The sequence below is a fragment of the Urocitellus parryii genome, chromosome 5 (assembly GCF_045843805.1).
Source record: "Urocitellus parryii isolate mUroPar1 chromosome 5, mUroPar1.hap1, whole genome shotgun sequence".
Classification (NCBI taxonomy): Eukaryota; Metazoa; Chordata; class Mammalia; order Rodentia; family Sciuridae; genus Urocitellus; species Urocitellus parryii.
Genome location: NC_135535.1, coordinates 91633840 through 91655831, shown reverse-complemented (window position 1 = coordinate 91655831; position 21992 = coordinate 91633840). Strand labels below are relative to the sequence as shown.

Here is a 21992-nt window from a genome sequence, read left to right as displayed (position 1 = left end):
AATTATCCAGCAATAGGTGACTTTTCTCTTCATTTCACTGAATGTTGATCATCTTCGCCATAATGACGTGGTCACAAGTAGTGCTGGGACTTGCTCCTAAATTTCACTGACTTCAAAAGCCCACATTTTTAACCTCTATGATTTCTAATACTTTAAGCTCATTATCCTGAGCATTAAGGAAAAAATTGGAGCCAAAAAACGAGGTTTCAAGCTTAAGTAATTGTGAAAATAATGGTTATCAATCAAAATAAAACATGGAACATTAGAAGAAAGAGTTAATTCAGGAAGATTAGGCACAAATCCCACCTCTAGCTAAACAACCCTGCCTGCCTCCTGACAAGTATTAAGATTTCAACATTATCTGAAAAAAAATGTGTCTTTAACATATTATTTATTGGTCCTATTTTAGACTTTAAATGTTTGATTTATTCTGTCATGAGCTCCTTCCAACTTAATTCACTGAAATTCTGTTGTTTTCTCAGGTGAGAAGTTTCCAGACAAGAATCCTAAGGTACAGTTAGTGATATCATATGAGGATATGAAGCTGACCATACTTGTGAAACACATGAAAAACATTGTAAGTTTATAATACATAAGAAGAAACATATAATCCTACTTTCAAAAATCGTTTGCCTCCTCCGGGCAATTAGTGTCAACATTACTAAGAGGAATGGGTCTAGCAACCAAGTTTAAATAAGGAACAATGAGCCAATTATAGTTTTTTTTTTTTTTTATCTCAGTGTGATTGCAATCCTTAGGCTAAAACTACAAAATATTTCACAGGGAAAGTCCTAGGATGAAAATTGGATTTTATGCAAAACTGAAGTGTCAGGAAAAATCTAATGAATAGGCTCTGAGAAAGCAGGAATAGCTTAGGAATTAAGGGCTTAAAAAAAAAAAAAAAAAAAAAGCAAGGTTGGGTCCTAAGAATTTCTAACTCATCCTATGGAAGATGTGAAAGATGGACTCTCTTTGACAGTAGCTTCTTTGTGAAGCTAAGCATCACCAGGGTTTCCTGACAAATTCTAATTGTATTCTGAGTTTATACAATCAATTTAACTACCAGTTACCATCTTTGGTGTTTGGAATTTTGTTGTTAATTGTTTATATGGGTTTTTTTTATGTTGTTTTGAGAATGGGAACCCCATCTTTGCATCTTCAGAACTGAAAGCAAATCTGTTTAGCTTATGAGGATAACTAAAAGCTCCACTCTCTTACTACAATCCGCTCAATATGGGTCAAATCACAGGTTAGGATGGTAATTGGACCTCATCATTAAGAAAGAGAGGGAGTCTCTGCATCACAAGTTAAGTGACTGATTATCTCAGTCTAGGTGTAGTAAACAGAAAAGGGTAACTAAACCTCACCAGCCCTTACATTCTTCTGTACTCTTGCCCAAACAGGTACTCCACACAACACAACTCCCCAGAAGACTATACTGGATAAGAAAGTCAATAACATAATTTTGGCTCTCCTCTTTAGGCATATAAATCTCTCAGGATGCAATTGGAAGGGTCTAAAGGAGCAAACCCTTCTCCCCATGACATGCATTTGATACACACCAAAACTTAATAAATATTTGTTCAATGAACAAATAATTGCCATAATTAGCAGGGGATACATTTGTTACAACTATACTAGCCAGACATCCAAGGATGCTTATTAGTAAATCTGTGGTGTTCACTGTCAACAATTTTTGTAATATCTGGGCAAATATTTTTAATTTTTTTGTAGATCTTTTATTCATTGACATAGTGATCTTTTATTGCTTTTGATAAGATATTTTTAAATGAGACTAGAATTTGTTTAAGAAACTCGTATTGGGAAATGAGATTTTTTTCAGAAATTATTTATAGCTAAAAGCATGTCCATGGTCTTTAGCGCCCATTATAAATACATGATAAAACAATATATGAAGAAATATTGTTAAGTCAAAAGAACTCACATACATATATGATATATGGTTGTTGTCTTGAAAATAGTCCTCTTGAAAACTATATATTTGTTTCAGTGACGTTGTCATTTTTCAAAACCTTTTAGAGAATGCCTGTGGAAATTGCTTTTTAGATCTGGCATATAAACCACACAGGAAACTTGGTGATGCTATTCGATGGCCATGCCATATATTTGATCAAAAGCAATATTAAATAACTTGGTCACCCATTTCATTCACCAGATGAATTCTCAAATTACTTTTGACAGTCTTCAAAAATGAATTTTACACTCAGATGAAGTTTCACTACCAATGAGGGTATGAGGATATTCAAAGAGAATGTAATGCAGGCATCCAGGGTGAGAGGGAGGGAGGAAGAGCCAGAGTTTACGATGGAGATCAAGTTACGGGAAAAATGACAAATGACCAAGTGGATCTAGAGAGAAAGGAAAACAAAACAAACAAAAATGAACATGTCCACGAGAGCTGTACTATTGCCAGTGCCCTCACAATTGAAGTGATCAGGGAGGTAAAACTTGTTGCAGTCCGACTATTCCGTCTACTTTCTGTTTCCCATTCCTCCCTAGTCTCTTTAACACTGAGAGATTTCAGGACCCTGAAATTCAGCTTTAGATCCCTTTTCTTTTTCTACATCTAGCTTCTTCATGGCTTTAAAAATCCTTTCATGTCTTTTCTTCCCTATTGACAACTCCAGCTCAGAGTGCTTCCCTCAATCCATCATGGTATGTACAACTAATTACTCTTTGATGCCAGTGGAAATTCAGTAGGCTTCTCAGACTTAATATGCACCAAATCAAACTTCCAATGATGGCCCCCTCTAAACTTGCTTCTTTTCCAACCTGCTCCTCTGGTAAATAGCACTTTGGGCCTTCTGGTTACTCAGGTTAAAGATCTTAATGTCATTTGATTCTTCTTCTCCCACAGCTACACCCATTTTATCAGCAAATTCTGTCAGTGTGCTTTTGAAATAAACCCCAAATCCCAACCCACTTTCCACCTCTCTGCTACCATCGTTGCTTCAAGTCACCATCATCCCTCACCTCAATGACTGCTGTGGTCTCTCAACAGTTGTTGCTTTTGCCGTAATTCTTCATAATCTCTTCCTAACCTAGCCGCTAGAATACTCCTTGGAGAACAAAGTCAGAGCCTATCATTACTTTCTTTATGTCCTTTTGGAGGAAGAGTCTCATATCACTTTCAATGAATGACAAGATAATTACTAATGGCTCATGAGGTGCTACTAATCTGGTTCCCTTGACCTCTCCATTAACTACCTCAGACTCCCTCAACCACTCCATTCCAGCCTCAGTGACTCCCTTGCAGTTCCTTGAATAGAGCAAGTATGTTGGTGCCTCAGGAACTTTATACCTCCTACTTCAACTATCTTGAATGCTCTTTGCTAGCCTTATGGATCAATATTCTCCATGATTCAGTCTTACATGTCTCTAATGACTACATTTTTTTATCATCTTTTCAGGTTCTTCTCTGACCCCTATGTGTAAAATTGCAACACCATCCCTCTTTGTGATCATTTACATCTTTCTTTCTTACTTTATTTTCTCACCTTCTCTGTATCAAATACATGGTAGTACTCAATGAATACTTTGTTAATGCAAGAATGCCAGAAGACTTCTCATGTGAACAACTAAGGACGGGGATTTTTCTCACCTAAAAATCATCAAAACCAAGTTTTCCCAAATTGCATTTTTTTGCAGCTTCTTTCAAATGACCATTTTATTTCTTCTGTTTATTTGAAATCAGAGAGAGTATTTTAATATAAATGACATTAAGATCTATCTATAAATTCTTAACATATTTTCTTTTCTCATTTCAAGTTTTAGCTAATTGTTATTTATTTTTTGAGCCTTTAATTTGTTCACATGCCAAAGTAATCAGACTAAAGAAGTTGTGCTTGATTTTATATTAATATTAAAATGAATTATTGTGCCTGCGGTTCTGTTATATTTATTATTAAGTTTGATGAAAGGAATTGTTTATCTTATATTAAATCTTTGAAGCCTTACTCTAAGAATTACTTCCCTCCTGTGAGATCACAAGCAAAAACAAAATTGCTAAAATTCTTTCCCCTTCAAAACAGCACAATATGATTTACTCTACTGAACAGAGACTGACAAAACACTGCAGTTATTTACAAGCTTGGCCAAGAGGTATTTTTAAAAAATATATTGCAGTTTTTATGACAAAGACACATGTAAAATAATTTAGATTTGAAATATTTTTTTAAAAAAATCTCTGTTCCCTTTCCCATGATTCCCACTTTGAGATGCTCTCTTCCATTGGCTTCTGCAGCGTCTATCCTGCCCCCATAGATGACCCTAGTCTGTGTGTCATTTGGGGGCTGTTTTCTTCTCTCTGCACCAGGGTAGAACCTGTCAAAGGCTCTAAAAGTAATCAGTAGGATGAAACCCTCTTCTGATATTGAATCTACCCACACTACCATCTTTTATACTGTAACAAGTAATTTAAAACGAGGAAAAAGTAATGTCACAAAAACTGCAAACACCTTAAATGTAGTCTTATTTGATTATTTTATAAGATATAAGGCTGATATATATGAAAATTAGCAGAAGAGAGAGAAGTGGAGTCAAATATAATAAGAATCTCAAGGTATATACACACAGACACATACACACAGGCATGTACACAGAGACACACACAAAATGTTTTATTACATTGTATTTTTTTATTTTAAATTTATCTTATAATTTTAATGTATATTAGCATAGCCTGGCTTTAAAAAAAATAAGGCTCCTGGGTATAACCTCCAGTGATTTTGATTCTATAAGTTTAAGTTTAGATGCTACATCTGTGTTGTACCAATACCTCCTGGTCTCTACTCATTTTCTATACCAGTTTTTCTCTTGCTGCAAAACATGAGCATTGTTTGAGGCTCACAAGCAAATGGACATGGACCACACTTTCAGAAACATTTCTAGAGTTGCTAGCTACCACATACATGGCACTCTGCATTAAGTGTGAATTCCGGACTTAGCACCAAGTGAATTGTAATGCCTGTTGGAGTGGAAAAGAGAAAATTTAAAACTTGAGGTTAACAAAGCAGGGCTGTGGAAGTGGAGTGCAGATAATGGCAACACTGGGCACACATAAGTAACAAGATTCTGGGTATCCTCTCCAAACTGATCTGGCTAAGTCTACTGAATAGCCCAACTCTAATTGTTGAATATCTAGATTCTTAAAGAAAACTTTAAAAACTGTTCCATCCTAGATGTATTTAAATCAAAATTAATGACAACTCCTTAATGAAGAATGATTTCTTTATAGCAATCATTCCATCAATTATATTTAGCACATATTCCTTAAATTAAAAAAAAAATGTTCTCCTGGAGTTGGCTCATTATGACATTGATCTCCCATTACAAAGAATGAGATAAAAAAAAAAAAGATAGTGAAGAGGAGCCAGTCCTGCTACATAGATTCTAATGTGTTTCATGATGCTTTTAGCCAAGGAAACAATAACCCTTAAAGGTTGCCAATTATTTCTTAATGAAGTGGACCCTAAACTCTTCTGTACACCTGATATCATTGATCTCTTTGGAACAGTCAACATCTTTAATGCCTCCTTTCTTCTGGAACTGTTTTCAAAGATCTCCATGAAACTGGACTGTCTCCACATTCTCCAACCTCTCTGACAACATGAGGTTTCCTTACCTCTGATAAGTTTTAAAAAGGTGATATACATAGTTACTTAATAAAGGGTGGCTTCACACTTAACCCTTAAATGTGGAGATTTTCCAATATGCAGAGCTTGAACTGCTGAAACTAATTTTCAAAAAAAAAAATAATTTCATCTACTCTGGAGACTTTGAATATAATATGAATTACTCCTAAGTTTATAGGTCTATTTTTAATCTTTCTCTGATTTCTATTTACATATTTCCAACTGTCTGATGGGCATTAACACTGTGGTATCTTGCATCTATTTAAACTCAAAAATTCTGAAATTCAGTCCTCTACTTTCCACTAAAACCAGGTTTCATTGTGAATTACTTATTTCTATCAGCTTTTGCCCCATCCTTAAGTAACCCCTAGTCAAAACTTCTCTGTTTTCTGTATTTCAACTCATTTTAACAAATATATAATCGTTGACAAATCCTTTTAATTTCTTTTTGCCTCTATTATTCTCAAAATCCTATTCAATAGTCTCTATCATTTCATCTATGAATTAATTTGATTGATTGATGTGATATCCTGTCTGTTTCTTTCTTCCTCTAATTCCTCCTGCACAAAACTCCATTTTTGTCATATCAATAAACAATTTTAATAGTCTCTGTAAAGTTCAAATTCTTTAGCTTACTACATAGGTACTAAACAATCTAGCTATAAACACCTTTTATATTGCCCCAATACAAAACTTGTATGATATCTAGATGTTTCATTCATCTCGACCAAACACCATCATTCTGTCTAGCCATGTCTTATTTCTATTTACCTTCTACACCCAGTGCAACCTTCCAGGTTCAACTGAAACCACTCATCTTCTCTCAAGCTCCAAGGCCACACTTGCTCCTGGTGAACTTTCCACCTTTGGGAACTTCTTATACATAATACACAGACCATTCATGTGACATTAATTGCCTATATGAGCTCTTGAAATTTTGATCATCTTATTTTATATAGTAGTTTCAATTGCATTGATAATTTCCTGAAAATAAAAAATGGTGAAATATATTTTGTGTATACTAAAGTGTTACTACAATACTCTTTTTTTCTCCAATACATTAATCTTCGTCTAAGGGGAACACCTCTTTCTCCTCACCTGCAACTAAGCTCCTGCCTTCAAGGAGCAGAATGCAAGCAGAACCACCTTTCTTTTTATTTATTTATTTTTGTACATTAATCTTTTATTGGTTCATAATAGTTATATATAATAGTAGAATTCATTTTGATGTAATTATAAATATGAGGAATATAATTTGTTCCAATTCAGTTCCCAGCACCTACCTTTCACCTTCCTCTTCTCCCTCCCCCTATTCTCTTTCTTCTACTCTACAGTTATTTTTTCTATTTATTTACATTTTAATTAGTTTCTTGTGGATATACATAATGAGGAGATTCACTGTAATATATTCATATATGTATATTGGAAAGTTAGATTAGATTTATATCACTGTTTTCCCCTGATCCTGTTTCTCTTCCCTCTTCCCACATCCCTTCTTCCCTGATCTTTCTTTTGTTTTGATGAAATTCCCACCCCCAACCTGTTTCTTTTTTCTCTCTTTTTTCTCCTTACTTTAGATCAACTTCCACATACCAGAGAAAACATTCAATCTTTGACTTTCTGGGTCTGACTTATTTCACTTAGCATTATAGTTTCCACTTCCATACATTTACCAGAAAATGGCATAATTTAATTATTTTATGGCTGAATAATAATCTATCATGTATATATACCATATTTTATGGTATATATACATGATAGATTTTTATGTATTCATTTGTTGAAGGGCACCTAATTTGATTCCATAGTTTGGCTGTTGTGAATTTTGTGCTGCTATAAACACTGATGGCATCACTATAGTAGACTGATTTTAGATCTTTTGGAAATATATGGAGGAGTGAAACAGCTAGGTCACATTATGGTTCCAGTCCTAGATTTTGAGGAATCTCCATACAGCTTTCCAGAGTGGTTGCTCTAATTAGCAGTCCCACCAACAATGCATAAATGTACATTTTTCCTTACATTCTTGTCAATTTATTATTATTTGTATTCTTGATAATTGCCTTTCTTACTGGAGTTATATGAAATCTTAATTTAGTTTGAATTTGCACTTCGCTAATTGCTAAGGTGTGGAACATTTTTTCATCTATTTGTTGACCTCTCATATTTCTTCTGTTCAGTTCATTTGCCCATTTATTAATTGGGTTGTTTGCTTTTTTGGTGTTGAGTTTTTTTAGTTCTTTATATATTCTAAATATTAATGCCCTATCTGAGAAATAGGTGTCAAAAGATCTTCCATTCTGTAGGCTGTGTCTTCACACTCTTGTTTCTTTTGTTGTGGAGAAGTTTTTAGTTTGAAGGTATTCCACTTATTCATTTTTAGTTTTGTTTCTTGTGCTTAAGGGGTCTTGTACAGAAAGTTGGTTTTTATGCCAATATGCTGTAGTGTTGAGCCTACATTTTCTTCTAGCAGTTGCAGAGTTCTAAATTCCTAGGTCTTTAATACACTTTGAGTTGACATTTGTGCAGGATAAGAGATAAGGGTCCAGCTTCATTCTTTTATATATATATAAAATATATATATTGTTATGGTTTGGATGTGAGGTATCCTCCAAAAGCTCACATGTGAGACAATGTAAGAAGGTTCGGAGGAGAAATGATTGGGTTTTGAGAGTCTTAACCTAATCAGTGAATTAATCCCCTGGTAGGGATTAACTGAATGCTAACTGAAGTGGCAGGGTGTGGCTGAAGGAGGTGGGAAATGGAGGCGTGGCTTTAAGATATATATTTGTATTCGACAAGTGGAGTCTCTGTCTCTGCTTTCTGATCATCATGTGATGATCTGTTCCATTGGTTTTCATATATGTTTTGGTGCAAGTACCATGCTGTTTAGTTTCTATAGCTCTGTAGTATAATTTCTGGTCTGATATTGTGATGCACCCAACATTGCTCTTTTGGCTCAGATTACTTTGACTATTCTAGGTCTTTATTTTTCCAAAAGAATTTTAGTACTGTTTTTTCCAGTTCTGTGAAGAATGTCATTGATACTTCAATGAGAATTGTACAAAATCTGTATAAAACTTTTGGTAGTATGGCCAATATTAATTCTGTCTCTCTAAGAACATGGGAGGTCTTTCCATCTTCTAAGGTCTTTTTAAATTTCTTTCTTCCCGTTCTATAGTTTTCTTTGTAAAAATCCTTTCACATCCTTCATGAGATTAATTCCTAAGGTTGTTTTATTGTCTATTTGTTTGTTTTGTTTTACAACATAATCCTCTTAATACACAGTTGTTAAATAAGCAAACATTGGCTTCAATGTATAGCACCATAAAAAATATAATCCAGACCAAATTACTGTCAGCTATATTTTCAAATGAATAGATTCTCTGAGTTTAGCTGTCTACAATACTTGATAATAAACAGGATGTTCAAGTGCCCAATATTTCATCTTAAAATCTGTCTCACTTAAAAAGAAAGTGAATTCTAATTGAGGGCAATTTTTTCAAATGTTCAAAAGCTCTAGGCACTCACTGTGTTACATAACCATCAATACATATGTATCCACATGACTGGAATTCAATAATCACTGCCCTGTTGTTTGTTTGTTTTCTGACAGTCTTGTTCCCTAATCTGTCCTTTCTCCAAATCCCCCTCAATGTTACAGTTTTATGTAAAATATATAAGCTAAGAGAGAAGAAATAATAGAAAAATCACAAGATTGATAAGCAAGTAAAGATTTACAGAAGATAGCAAAAAGCTGAAAGTTTAAATTTTGTAAAATTATTTTTAAAAAGACATTTCATTTAGGACTGTATTTTGCATTTGCAAAAAAATTATAATAATCAATTAAATAATTAAGTTCCAGGAAATTCAAATTTTTTTATTCCATATGTCAAAGTACTCTTCATAGAAACAAGCATTAAAATGCAAATACTGGAAATCATGCACTCTCTGAGTTAAAACTCCAATCTGACATAGGTAGGTCTTCATTTTTAACACAAAAATTCAATTCCTCTCATCCCACCTCCTCTGCCTACAAAGTGTCAGAATCTTCTTTCTCATTCATTTTGCATTCTGCTTTGTTTCAGGAGAGGCTTATGCCTGCTGAGGAAGCTGTCTATCTCAGTTGTTTGTCCTTATAAGAATTGATTAAGTTTAAGGCTGGGGCTAGAGCTCAGTGGCAGAGCTCTTGCCTCGCATGTATGAGGCACTGGATTCAATCCTCAGCACCACGTAAAAATAAACACATAAAATAAAGTCATGCTGTTCATCTACAACTACAAAAAAATTTTAATTTAATTTTAAAAAAGACTTAGTTAAGTTTACACACAGAAATACTAGCTTCCTAGAAAAATATGTCAGTTGCCATTCAACTGGATGGAACCCTGCAAGTGAACAAGTGGTACCTCCCTTTCTTCTGCTGTCTGACAGCCCGTCAACTATTAGAATGATTTTTCCAGGTGTCTTTTCTTTAGACTTACTTTCTATGAATATCATGAAAAGATGTTTTGCCTATCCAATCTGTACCAAGAACCCACAGGTACTTTTAAGATATATTTCACCAAAAGAAAACTAAAAAATTTTGTATCCATATTCACAGAGTAGTAAGCTGAATTTTAGCAAATTTAAATCTTTTTCTAAGCTCCCACAACCAAGGAATGAGATATAAAGCCTTCAAAATTATGGGCTTTTATTTCTTAATCTAGATTTTATTATTAACATCCTTTTATATTACTAATGCAACTTTAGTTATACCTGTTCCTGACAGACATTGCCCAGAAAGACTCTTCAAATGTGTGCCTGGCCCATTAAAAACAATTTCCAAAAGAGACCTGGTCATCTTCTTGTGTACCCATGAAATATCCCTGTATATTAGCCACGTTATATTGGGCACACAAACCTAATCATTACATAACTAAGTGAAGAGAACAAAGAGGGGCAGATAATAGATGTCATGCAAAACCTTGACTTTATGGTTATAAGTCCTTATGTATGTCTTGAGAATTAAAAACAGCCATTAGAACTTCTGGTTGCAGTGCAGTAAGATAAGACTACAAGAGATCTTCCCACTTACTGATTATAACAGATAGATGATTGATAGATAGATAGAACAAATCTTAAAGGTAAACAAAAACAAGAAAAGTATGGAAGGGGATCAAAATTTGGAGAGGTTACTCACATATGGATATATTCATATTCTCTCTCTCTCTCTCTCTCTCTCTCTCTCTCTCTCCCCCCCCCCACTCCATGTGATTGTCACTGTGCCCTTAACATGGGAGTGGTAGTTACAAAGAGTCCAGGTGGTATTGGCAGCTTTGGCAGCAAAAACTCCAATAGTAATTCTGTATTTCTGATTAAAGAAATGTAAAAAAGTGGCCTATGCTTGCCAGATAGTGTAAGGGAAATCCCTGATAGGAGAGAAACAGAAAAGGGTATATATGTACCCCTCTTACGTATAAACAAATAATTCTCAGGCTAATTTCTGAGCTACTCTTCAGCAGAACTGACTCAAATCAGAATAACAAAGGCTTTGAGAAAAGAATTGAGATTTGAACACTTTCAAACAACACTTGACAGAATTTACAGTCCTAATTGGGTTGACAGCTTACTTAAAACAAAAATATCAATTTTATCCAGCAGATTAAATTGCCAGAGTCTATACAACATAATGTTAATAATATCCAGGATATGATATTACCCAGAATTACTCATACAATGACCAGGCAGTTGACAAACTTCAACTGAAAAAAGTTATCAATAGACACCAAGCTGTGATGATCATATTTTTGGAACTATCAGACAAAACTTTGAAGTAGCAATAATAATTATTCTCTAAGAATTAAGAAAGTTCTATTTGAAATTAACAAAGCATTAGGCATTATCAGCAGGAATTAAAGACTATAAGAACATATAAACTTAAGGATTAAAAAAGAAAATATCAAAAATGAAAAAAATGATGATGAATGAACTTAATAGAAGAATGGAGGTGATTCTTCAATAAACTTGAAGGAAACTCACCAAAAATTATCTAAAGAACACAGAAGGGGAAAAAAGATTTAAATAAGAAGAACAGAATTTCACAGACCTGTGGGGAAAAAAATCAGAACATCTAACATTTGTATCTTTGGACTCCCACAAGGACAAAGGAGAGGGGGAGAAAAATATTGGCCCCAAACATCCAAATTTTAGTGAAAGACATGAATTTATAAATTTAATAAGCTCAGGGAGTAACAGAAAGAAAAAAAATCAAATAAAATCATGTCTTTACACACTGTAATCAAACTGCTCAAAATAAATAACAATGAAAAAAAGTTTTTTGAAATTGCTAGAGACAAACAACACATACTGGGGAAGAAAAAAAAAAAACACTGTAGGCAAGAAACCACAGGAAAGTGTTGAAAGAAAAGAAGACAATTTAGAATTCTATGGCTAGAGAAAATAACCTCATCACAAAGGAGAAGCACAAAAATATTCTGATGAAGGAAAACAAAAAGAATATGACCCAAGCAGACAAACTCCACAAAACAAAACAAAAAGCTGTATATTATTTTTATCTATTCTTTGAAAGCTAAGGCCAATGATTTGGGATGTTTCATTTGTTCAAATATAGGGAATTAGTAATTTTTCCTCTTAGTATTGCTCCAGCTGTATCCCTCAAATTTTGGTATGTTCATTTTCCTACAGTTTATACTTCTTATAGTTCTCTTCTGATTTCTTTTTTGTCCACAGATTATTTAGAAATATTTTGTTTCATTTCCTATTATTTGGAAAAATTTCAGGGATGTTATCCATTACTAATGTCTGGTTCAATTCCACTGAGGTTAGAGGACATTCTCATTTGATAGTAATCCTTTTAAATGTGTTGAAGCTTGTTATATTGCCTAGAACATGATACATCTTGGTAAATGTTTCATGTATGTTTGAAAAGAATATGAGTTCTACTATTGATGAGTAGAGTATGCTACAAATAAAAATTAGGTTATGTTGGTTAATTATGTTATTCAAGTCTTTTATAACCTTAGTGATTTTCTGTATACTAGTTCTGATGAACTATTAAAAGAAAGATATTAAAATTCGCAACTATAATTGTTACTGTGCACACTGTTGCATGAACATTTAAATTACTATGTCTTCTTGAGTATTAAATCCTCTATCATTAGGAAATTATTTTTTTTAGTCCTGGCAATACATTTTGCTCTCAAGATGCTTTTCAGATATTTATATGTTAATCCAGCTTTCTTTTTATTAATATTAGCATGGTATGTCTTCTTCATCCATTTAACCTATTTGTATCTTCCCATTTGAAGTCAGCTTCACATTAACTACAGATATCATAGATATTAGATGACAGAGAGATAGATATGCATGCTGTAGAGCAATACAGTACAATCTCTAGCACATAAATGTGTTGAATCTATAATTATTTATGTGTTTTCCCAAGTATATGGTTAAGTCAATTTTTTCATATCCTGGATTTACAGAATGAGTCTTCTAAACCCAAAAGAAGAACGTGGCATTCGATCTGCTATTTTTAACCTTCTTAGATACAGTTCATTATTCTATCCTTTCAAATCTTGCCCTGATCATCTAATCTTGTACCACTCAGATGATTGATATCTATGCATTATATACCTATAAACTTATTTAAATCATAATAAAACCGTTTTTAAGACAAGATATAAGTGTCTGAAGTACATAGGCAGACAACTTTTTTAATCTCTAAATTACTAGTTTCTGACCTTTGCCATCCAATCTTCTTCCTATACTAGCAAATATATCAGCACCATACATCTAATCTTCCAATATTTCATCTGTTATGAATAATTCTCCAACAACCCCTAATGAAACAGAGTTCATCTCCTTTCTTTATACAATTTGCTTAGCACTTAGGGATAGAGGCTGATGGTCAGATTTCGAATCATTTAAAGAATGTCAGCATTTTTTTAAGAGTTTAATTACCAGTTAATTCATAAGCAGCTCATCAACATTTGCTATTGAGTAGATACTTAAAAAAAAAAAAAAGAGGTTTGAAGCCACCCTTCTTACACGTTATTAAGATGGAGAAGTTGGTTTACGATCTGCAAATGCCCGCCTTCTCAGAGGCTCGGTTTTCCCTAGATCATTCAGCTAACCCAGCATTTCTTAACCATGGCATAATTGCCATGTGGAGCTGGAAAATTCTTTGTTGCAGGAGGCAGTCCTGTGCATTGTAAGTTGGTCACAGCGTCCCTACTTTGTAACGACTAAAAGCCAGTAGCACTCCTACCTCTCGGGCACAGCTAATGAGAACCAGGTCTCCAGATATTACCAAATGTCCTCAGGGAGGCAAAATAGTCCCCGGGTTTTGAGTACCATGGAACTGAACTTTCATGGAGTTTCCGCAGTTGTGTGCTGTGAGCAAGATTTTTTAAATGAACTATATATTGAAGACAATGGCTGGAAGCTTCCACTTTGTCATTGTTGGCCACCATGATAATCCAGTTTCAGAAATGAAATTTTTGCCAGCTGAGAAAAGCAGAATCCAAAGATGGTCATCCTTGTCTGAAGGAATTCATAGCTCACGCTGCTCTTGACCTTGTGGGTGAAAACATGTGGCTTTCGAACAACATGTATTTGAAAACTATGGACAAATTCAATAAGTGGTTTGTGTCAGCATTTGTCACTGTAGAGCATATGAGATTTATTATGCTTCATGATATAGGGCAAGAAGATGGAATCAGGAACTTATGTACTGATGTTGATGATTTATATATAAAATTTGCAATGAATCCATTTTATAAACTCAATTGTCCTGTTCAGTCAAGGCATTTGACAGAAAATTTCAATCCTTTGGGAAGAAACACCTTTTAAGCTGAATGCAGAGTAAACAATGTCACCACAATGGGCTATACTTCTGAATTGTGTACATCGTAAGTAACTGGATTAAATAATCTGGAAAACTTAAAAAATAAATAAAGATTGAAAAGTGGAAAACCATGCCAAACTTCACAAGGTACTTCAGTGACAAAATCTGAAGCTCTAATTAAAATTCTAGATTTTGAGAAGCAATTTAATTTGTACATATTGAGTCAGAAAAAGAATTCTGTTAGACTGTGACTTCTGTAGGTTGTTAACAACATTAAGTTGAAGATTAAGTTAAAAAAAAAATAGTTGTCCCTCAGTATCCATCTGGAACTAGTTTACAGGGCCTCCCTATAGATGCCCAAGTCCCTTATATAAAATGGCATAGTGTTTGCATATAAGCTAATAAGCTATAGTCATTCTCCTGTGTTTTTGAAATCACCTCTACGTTACTTATAATATCTACTTCAATAAAAATGTTATGTAAGTAGTTGGTATACTATGCTGTTTAGGTAATTTTTACAAGTTAAAAAGTTTGTACATGTTCAGTACAGATACGATTTTTTAAGAAAGCATTTTTGATCTTTAGTTTGTTGAATCCAAACCAGTGGATGTGGGAGCTGCAGATGAGGAGGGCTAACTGAAAATTATATTGCAAATTACCTATTGATGAGTCCTGTTAAAGGCTTAAATTTTTATATTAGGCAGAAGACCATCTTAATTTAATTCATGAAAACCTAAAATCATTCTTCTCACATTAACCAACATATACAGTTTAGAAAGACCATTTCATCTTTTAAGTAAAGCAAAAAAAAAAAAAAAAAAAACTGAATCACAAACACTTTAATCGTGCTTCTCTACTTTTGCTAAACACTATCACTTTATTTAAAAAAAAAAAACTTTTCATGATGGCTACCCTGAGTTTAAAAATTGTAATTTGGCAGGCACAGAAATGAGAAAATGCTTTTTTATTATGTTGTTTTGTTTCTGGCATAGACTTCAGGTTTTGATAGTCCTATCATATTTTAATCATCGTCAGTTCATTTCTACTGAAGCTTATATCATCCTGTGATTGGAAACATTTAACTTTAAAAAAAAGAAAATTCTCATAAATTATTCATTGAAAAGATAATAACCTATTAAATACAATTAAGCTTTGGATTAATCTACAGAAGTTTCCAAAGTGTCTTGATATTTTTAAACCAACTGTATCTTCATCACATTCCTAATAAAACTTGATCTAGAAGGGTTCCAAATGCTTAGCCTTTCTTTGTAGAAAGTCAATATAGGGCATTGGTTAAGCACATAGGTTTTATAGAAAAACTTCTAATAGAATAAAGATGACAATACTGACTTGAGGATTATTTTAAGAGAGTGCTTCTTGTGTAATTAGTATTTATTATGTGTTAGCTATTATTATTATTACTATGTATGGAAAGTAAATATCTCCCTCAGATACCCATATGAAAATACTGAAGGGTAACTGGCATACCTTAAATGTTAGATGATTTTTATAAACAGCTTTAACTGTTTTGTTTTTGTAGCAACATGCTATTGCTTTCCTTTCTCTGTCGGTTTTGATGAATTAGCCTTATTTTCAATTTTTTTAGCCATAAGAGCAACAATAGTAGTATTGAAGGCCATTTGAAATGCTGTATGCAACCTGGGGAAAGAAAGGCAGAATATTTGTACATTTAATTATTCATAAAACTAAAACAATACCATTTAGAGGTCAACATTCTGAATAAAGAATTGCTAATATACCTACGTATATTTTAAGTTTTGCAACCTAAAACAATAATCAAGCTATGAATCCCTTATATTTCACTCTTCAGTTGAGAAAGAAATATCTACTAGTGAATTCTAAGAATATCCTAAGGCCTTCATTTCTAATCTTTGCAACTAGTAGGACCGCTTTTTAAACTTATTTTTAAAAATGATTCTTTGGATGTTATTAATATCTTTTTAATATATCGTAAGTTTAAGAAATATAAAATAATTTTAAAATCTACTATGAATGCAGCAGTGCTTTAAAATATTAAATCTGTGTTAACAAAAGCACTGACATACATTTGATAAAAAAGCAGTACACATATTTGAGACATCAATTCCCTCTGTGGGGAATGTTTGGTGTCAATATGGATCCAGCCCTTGCCCTCTACCCAGGGGTCCCTATAAGGCAACTCTTTGATTAAATGTTTTTCCTGCTACTTTTAAATTAAATTCTCCTGCTACTTTTTGTTCCTTCTTTGTATTCTATCAAAAAGAGGCAAGATGGGGAGAATTGCACAGGGATAAGAGGAGGCACAGAAATACAGCACAACCCCCAAGAAATGGGCAAGTTTTCATCAGCTCCCAGAAGGAGATTTAAATAGCATATTATATTCATTTGATAATAAATTCCTAAGGAGTTAATGGAGAGAACTACAAAGAGAAGGTGAGGAAGACCTTAAGGAGAGGAGCACAGCAATTAGGGGTCAAGTCTCCAGGTGAAAGTGAGGATGGTTTCAGGTTCATCTTGAGATCAAGTCCAAATAATGATGTTATCCATACAGTCCAGCTCCAATAGAAGGGAGTTGAAAAGGTTGGCCCATGCCTGTAATCCCAGGGGCTGGGGAGGCTGAGGCAGGACAATCGCCAGTTCAAAGTCAGCCTCAGCACCTTAGTGAAGGCCTCAGCACCTTAGCAAGACTCTGTCTCAAAATAAAAAATAAAAAGGGCTGGGAATGTGAGTCAGTATTAAGCACCCCTGGGTTCAATCCCAGTACCAAGAAAGAAAGACGAGAGAGAGACAGAGACAGAGATAGCACACAGGAAAGAAGGAAGGGAAAGAGGGAGGGAGAAAGGAAGGGAGGGAGGGAGGGGAAGGGAGGGGAAGGCATAGGATAAAGGAGAGTAAGTACATAATTGTCTAATATGATCTTAGAGATAGGATTAAGTTAAAGTTTTTTTAACACCGAAATATTATATATAACAAGCAGACCTTGACACATTTACTCCTGATCAACAACAAACTCAAATAATTTGGAGGAGAAAGACCAATCTATCAGAGACATGTCTTCAAATAGCTAGTTGTTCTGGATTATCAGCTAGGATAAAACTTAAAAGTAGGACTCAAGATACATCCACTTTACCCTGGAATGGACCTTTTATTGCTTGCTATTACATTGCCATAAAGAAAAGAAACTACTTTAATGAAATCTTAGGAATGAAATCTTATTTCTCTATTGTATTGTAAATAATTATTCAACATATGGAGCTCTTTCAAAGTGCTAGACATTATGATTATAAAACTTGTTCATCCAGTCATCTGATAATTAGGTATAGTCTTGTGACACATAACAGTGTCTTGGTCAATGATGGATCTCATGTATGACAGTGGTCCCATAAGATCATAATGCAGCTGAATATTTCCTATGGCCTAGTGAATGCACAGTGTACAAGCAAAAGAAAAGGAAACTGCAGAAGAAGGAAAAAAAAAAAGAACCCCCAAGAAAATTCACAGTGAAGAGTTTAGCAGATGCTTTTGCAGACCTCAACAGGTTTAAAAATATGGATTTCAATACAAAAAGGTTTGCATTAATAGACGGGAATATTCAAGGTGCATTATCTGCTTATAAGCAAATCTATGATGAAAAAAAAAGAAATAAGCCAAGAAAAATACCATGGAAAAAATTTCTGAAAATAGTGACAATTCCTGATGAAGAGCCTCAAGATGATTCCAAATAAAGGGGGGGGGGCATTGTTACCATAGAAGATGATGGTTCCATGCATATTGCTGCCCTGAAGACCTTCCAGTGAGACAGGATGTGGAGGTGGAAGACAGCGATGCTGATGACCCTGAGCCTGCGTAGGCCCAGGTTTTATAATAAAAATTAACACAGTGTTTATAGTTGTTTTCAAGCCATTATTATTACAAAAAGAGTCAAAAGGTTTTTTTAAAAACTAAAAGTTTGTAACATCAAAGTTACAATATGCTAAGGTTAATTTATTAAAGAAAGAATTATTTTATAAACTTAGTGTAGCCTAAATTTAGAGTGTTTTTAAAGCCCACCATAGTGCATGGTTGTCCTAGGCCTTCACATCCACCCACTACTCACTCATCCACTCACTGCCTCACCCAGAGCAGCTCCTAGTCCTGCCACCTCAATTCATGGCACATGTCCTATACAGATGCACCACACTTTACTTTTTTATACTCTATTCCTACTATATCTTTTCTATATAGTTAAGTACACAAATGCCATTGTGTTATAACTGCCTACAGGATTCAGTACAGTAAAATGTTGTAGGGGTCTGTAGCCTAAGAGAAGCAGGCTATAGCACATGGCCTACATGAGTAGTAGGCTCTGCCTTCTGGGTCTGCGTGAGTAAGTGTGGTGATGGGCGATGTTCATACAGGAATGATGAGGCACTTCTCAGAATTAACAGTCAGGCAGTCAAGGTGCCAATCAACCCCAGATGCACCCTGGGAAGAAGGAGATTAGTACAATCCAGTAAAAGAGAGTGCCACTGTGTAGAGGGGGCCTTGAGCTATTCTGAAGTTCACCCTATTGTGCTCTCCTAAAGTGTTTCTTTTCACTTTCAATGAACCTCTGCCTTGTCTGCCAACTTCTAAAAAAAATTGACAGACATGACCATCTTTACTATCCACCATCTACCAAGCACTGTGCTTGAGAGAAGACTGCTATTAGTGGGGATTTAAGCATTTTAATTGGAGACTTAGAAAGATTTTAAAGCTTTGAAGAAGATTCTTAGGGTGGACTCAGAAAGGTAAGTAACCAACAAAATAAAGCCCAGAAGAAATGGGAGGGAGTAGAACAAGAAGTGCATCTTCCATTAAATAATTTCTAATTTCATAAGGAAGATGATAAACTTATAATTTTCTATAACATAGAAAATAATAAATACTTTAATAACAAATTTAGAATATTTTGAGTTCAGAGTTAGTCTGACCAACAAAAAGTAAGTTTAGATGATTTCGCATTACCTTCTGAGAACAGTAAAATCATTTGCCTGAATTCTAGAAGAAAGTAATGGTGTTACTTTACTTCAATTCCTGCAAATAAGAAGTCCTTTGGATGACAGGAGGAAACTCCTCGTCTATCAGATGGGGCTCTGATTGAGAACTCTGTATTTCTAAGCCTTCTTGTTCTCCATGTCAGTATTAACTCTTTGCGAAGGTCAAAATAAAGCCAGAGTAAAAAAAAATCTCAGGTTAAGACAGTTAGACAAGTAGGGGTTATTTAATCATTTTAAAGTAAAATTTAATTTGCATAAACATAAGGGCAAAGGGTAAAATGAGAATTATTTGACAAGGAGACGGCTAGTGAATTCTTTAATAAATTATTTGAGATCTTTAAGGAACAGGATATGATGCCCATAAGAAGTGGAAAAGTTGATGTTGATAACACAGCTGCACTGGCAGGAAAAAAAAGTTTCTCTTAAATACTTGAGGAATCACTCTCTGCATTTAAAGATGTGAAAGGACCAACGAAGGCTGCTGCTCCCGTGATATGTGCCCCTGGCTTAAATGGAGACCTGTGCTTTTCTATCTTTCTAAGAAGTCCAGAATATTCAAGGACCTTGTCAAGGGCACTATATTAAAAACAGAAGCCCAAAGCTTGAGTGCGGGTAGATGCTTCGTGAAGGAGGGTACATAAAAGATTTTTCCTCTTCCGTCACTTGGAGTTTAATCTGCAGGCAGTGGGGATCCGTGAACATTGTGAGAAGAGAAGTGACAGGACCAAATCGGCTTTATGGGAAAATTAAGTACACCAGTGACATACAGAATGAAGGGAGGAAAGAGTTGGAAAGACTGGAAGATTTAAAGTAACTAAAATCCAGTTATAACACATCACAAAGCAAAATCTGTGAGGGCAGGTGAACGGGGCAAAAAAAAAAAAAGGAAAATATATTTTAGTACATATTTAGATTTGAGAACCAGGGACAAGGGAGGCACCAAGGAGATTATTACTTAACAAGATTTTAATGAATTTGAAAAAATCTGTTTTGGAGTAATAAGGAAGAATAGAAGACAGACTTTCACTAGAATTGAGTGTAAGAATGCCAAGAAGACATTCAGGTGGAAACATCCATATGTCTATAGGCGAAGATTCTAGGATCAACAAGAGATTCTTCTTTGGGATTCATCTACATCAGTGGCTGTCAATTAGGGTCAATTTTGTCCCCAAGGTGACATTTAGCAATGTCTGGAGACGTTTTTTGGTTGACCACCAAAAAAATGGTGCTACTGGCATCTCAGACATATAGGCAGGAATGCTTGCTGAAACATCCTGTGATGCACAGAACAGCCTCCTGCAACCAAGAATTAAAGTAATTATCTGGCCTCAAATGTCAATAGCACCAAGGTTGAGAGACCCTGCTCTACAGAAATGTCATAATATATTAGGGATACCTAGGTATATGCTAGGTGTTCAGTCAGTGCACCTAGCATATTCATGTTTAATTTATAGGAAATAAAAATAGCACTAGCATTTACTGAGTCTTAACTCTGTTTCAAGCACTGTTCTCACATCTCAAGGTTTATTTTCATTATTTTATTTCATCTTTAAAATCCTATGAGATAGGCATCCTCTTTATCCTCACTTAGCAGATGAGAAAATCCATCCACTGCTCTATTAATCATGGTTCACCAGAGGAACAAAAGTAACAGGATACAAATAGTTAAAGAAGCAGATAAAGAAAAGATAGAGTTGGAGGCCTAAAGAAATTTATTAGGTGGAATTTACTCATGGGGTTAAGGAGACTAAAAAGTCCCACAATCTGGTATCTGCAAATGGAGATTCAGAAAAGCTGGTTGTGTAGTTCCAGTCCAAGTTCAAAGGCCTAAGAACCAGGAGTACAGATGGTCTAAGTCCCTGTTTGAGATCAAGAGAAGACTAATGTCCCAAGTGAAATGGCCATGCACAGAGGGGGAAAAAAAAAATCTTCCTTCTTTAACTTTTTGTTCTGTTCTAGCTCTTAATGGATTAAGCAATGTCCTTCCGTGTTGGGAAAGGCAATCTCATTTACTCAAGTCTACAGATTCATATTTTGGAAATACCTTCATAAATCTTTCCAGAAATAATGTTTAGCCTGATATCTGAGCATCCCATGGTCCAGTCAATTCAACACATAAAATCAACCATCAGAAGTTCACCCCTTATCAACATGGCACCCATGAACATTCCTCTAACTACACCCAACAACAAAGTCATGAATCTGCCTGTCGTGATACAGCTATTCTGAGTACAACTGAAAATGTACTAACCCTTTCCTCAACAAAGGAGAAAAAAGTCCTTAAGTGGAGTTTATTCTCCTCCTTGATATCCCATAGCTTAAAAACCATGATGTAGAATTAACCATATTTAAATACTGTGATATAAAGTCAATACATTTCATGTTACATGATGAGGACATAAGAAAAGAAAGGAAACAAAGGTATTTGCTATACATACAAACTGGTCACATGATCGTACTCTGTATTTTTTTTTT

The 21992-nt window shown here is 34.5% G+C and overlaps 1 protein-coding gene and 1 pseudogene across 3 annotated transcripts in view; both read left to right on the top strand.

Annotated features, from left to right (window-relative positions):
* Pik3c2g (phosphatidylinositol-4-phosphate 3-kinase catalytic subunit type 2 gamma) overlaps positions 1-21992 on the top strand; it is a 332111-nt gene that overhangs the window by 296793 nt on the left and 13326 nt on the right. For all 3 annotated transcript variants that reach the window (XM_026391946.2, XM_026391945.2, XM_026391944.2), the window contains one exon: positions 483-577. In XM_026391946.2, the coding sequence (XP_026247731.2) occupies positions 483-577 (95 nt within the window). The remainder of the gene's footprint in view (positions 1-482; positions 578-21992) is intronic.
* LOC113185019 (trafficking protein particle complex subunit 2-like) lies at positions 13966-14509 on the top strand (annotated as a pseudogene).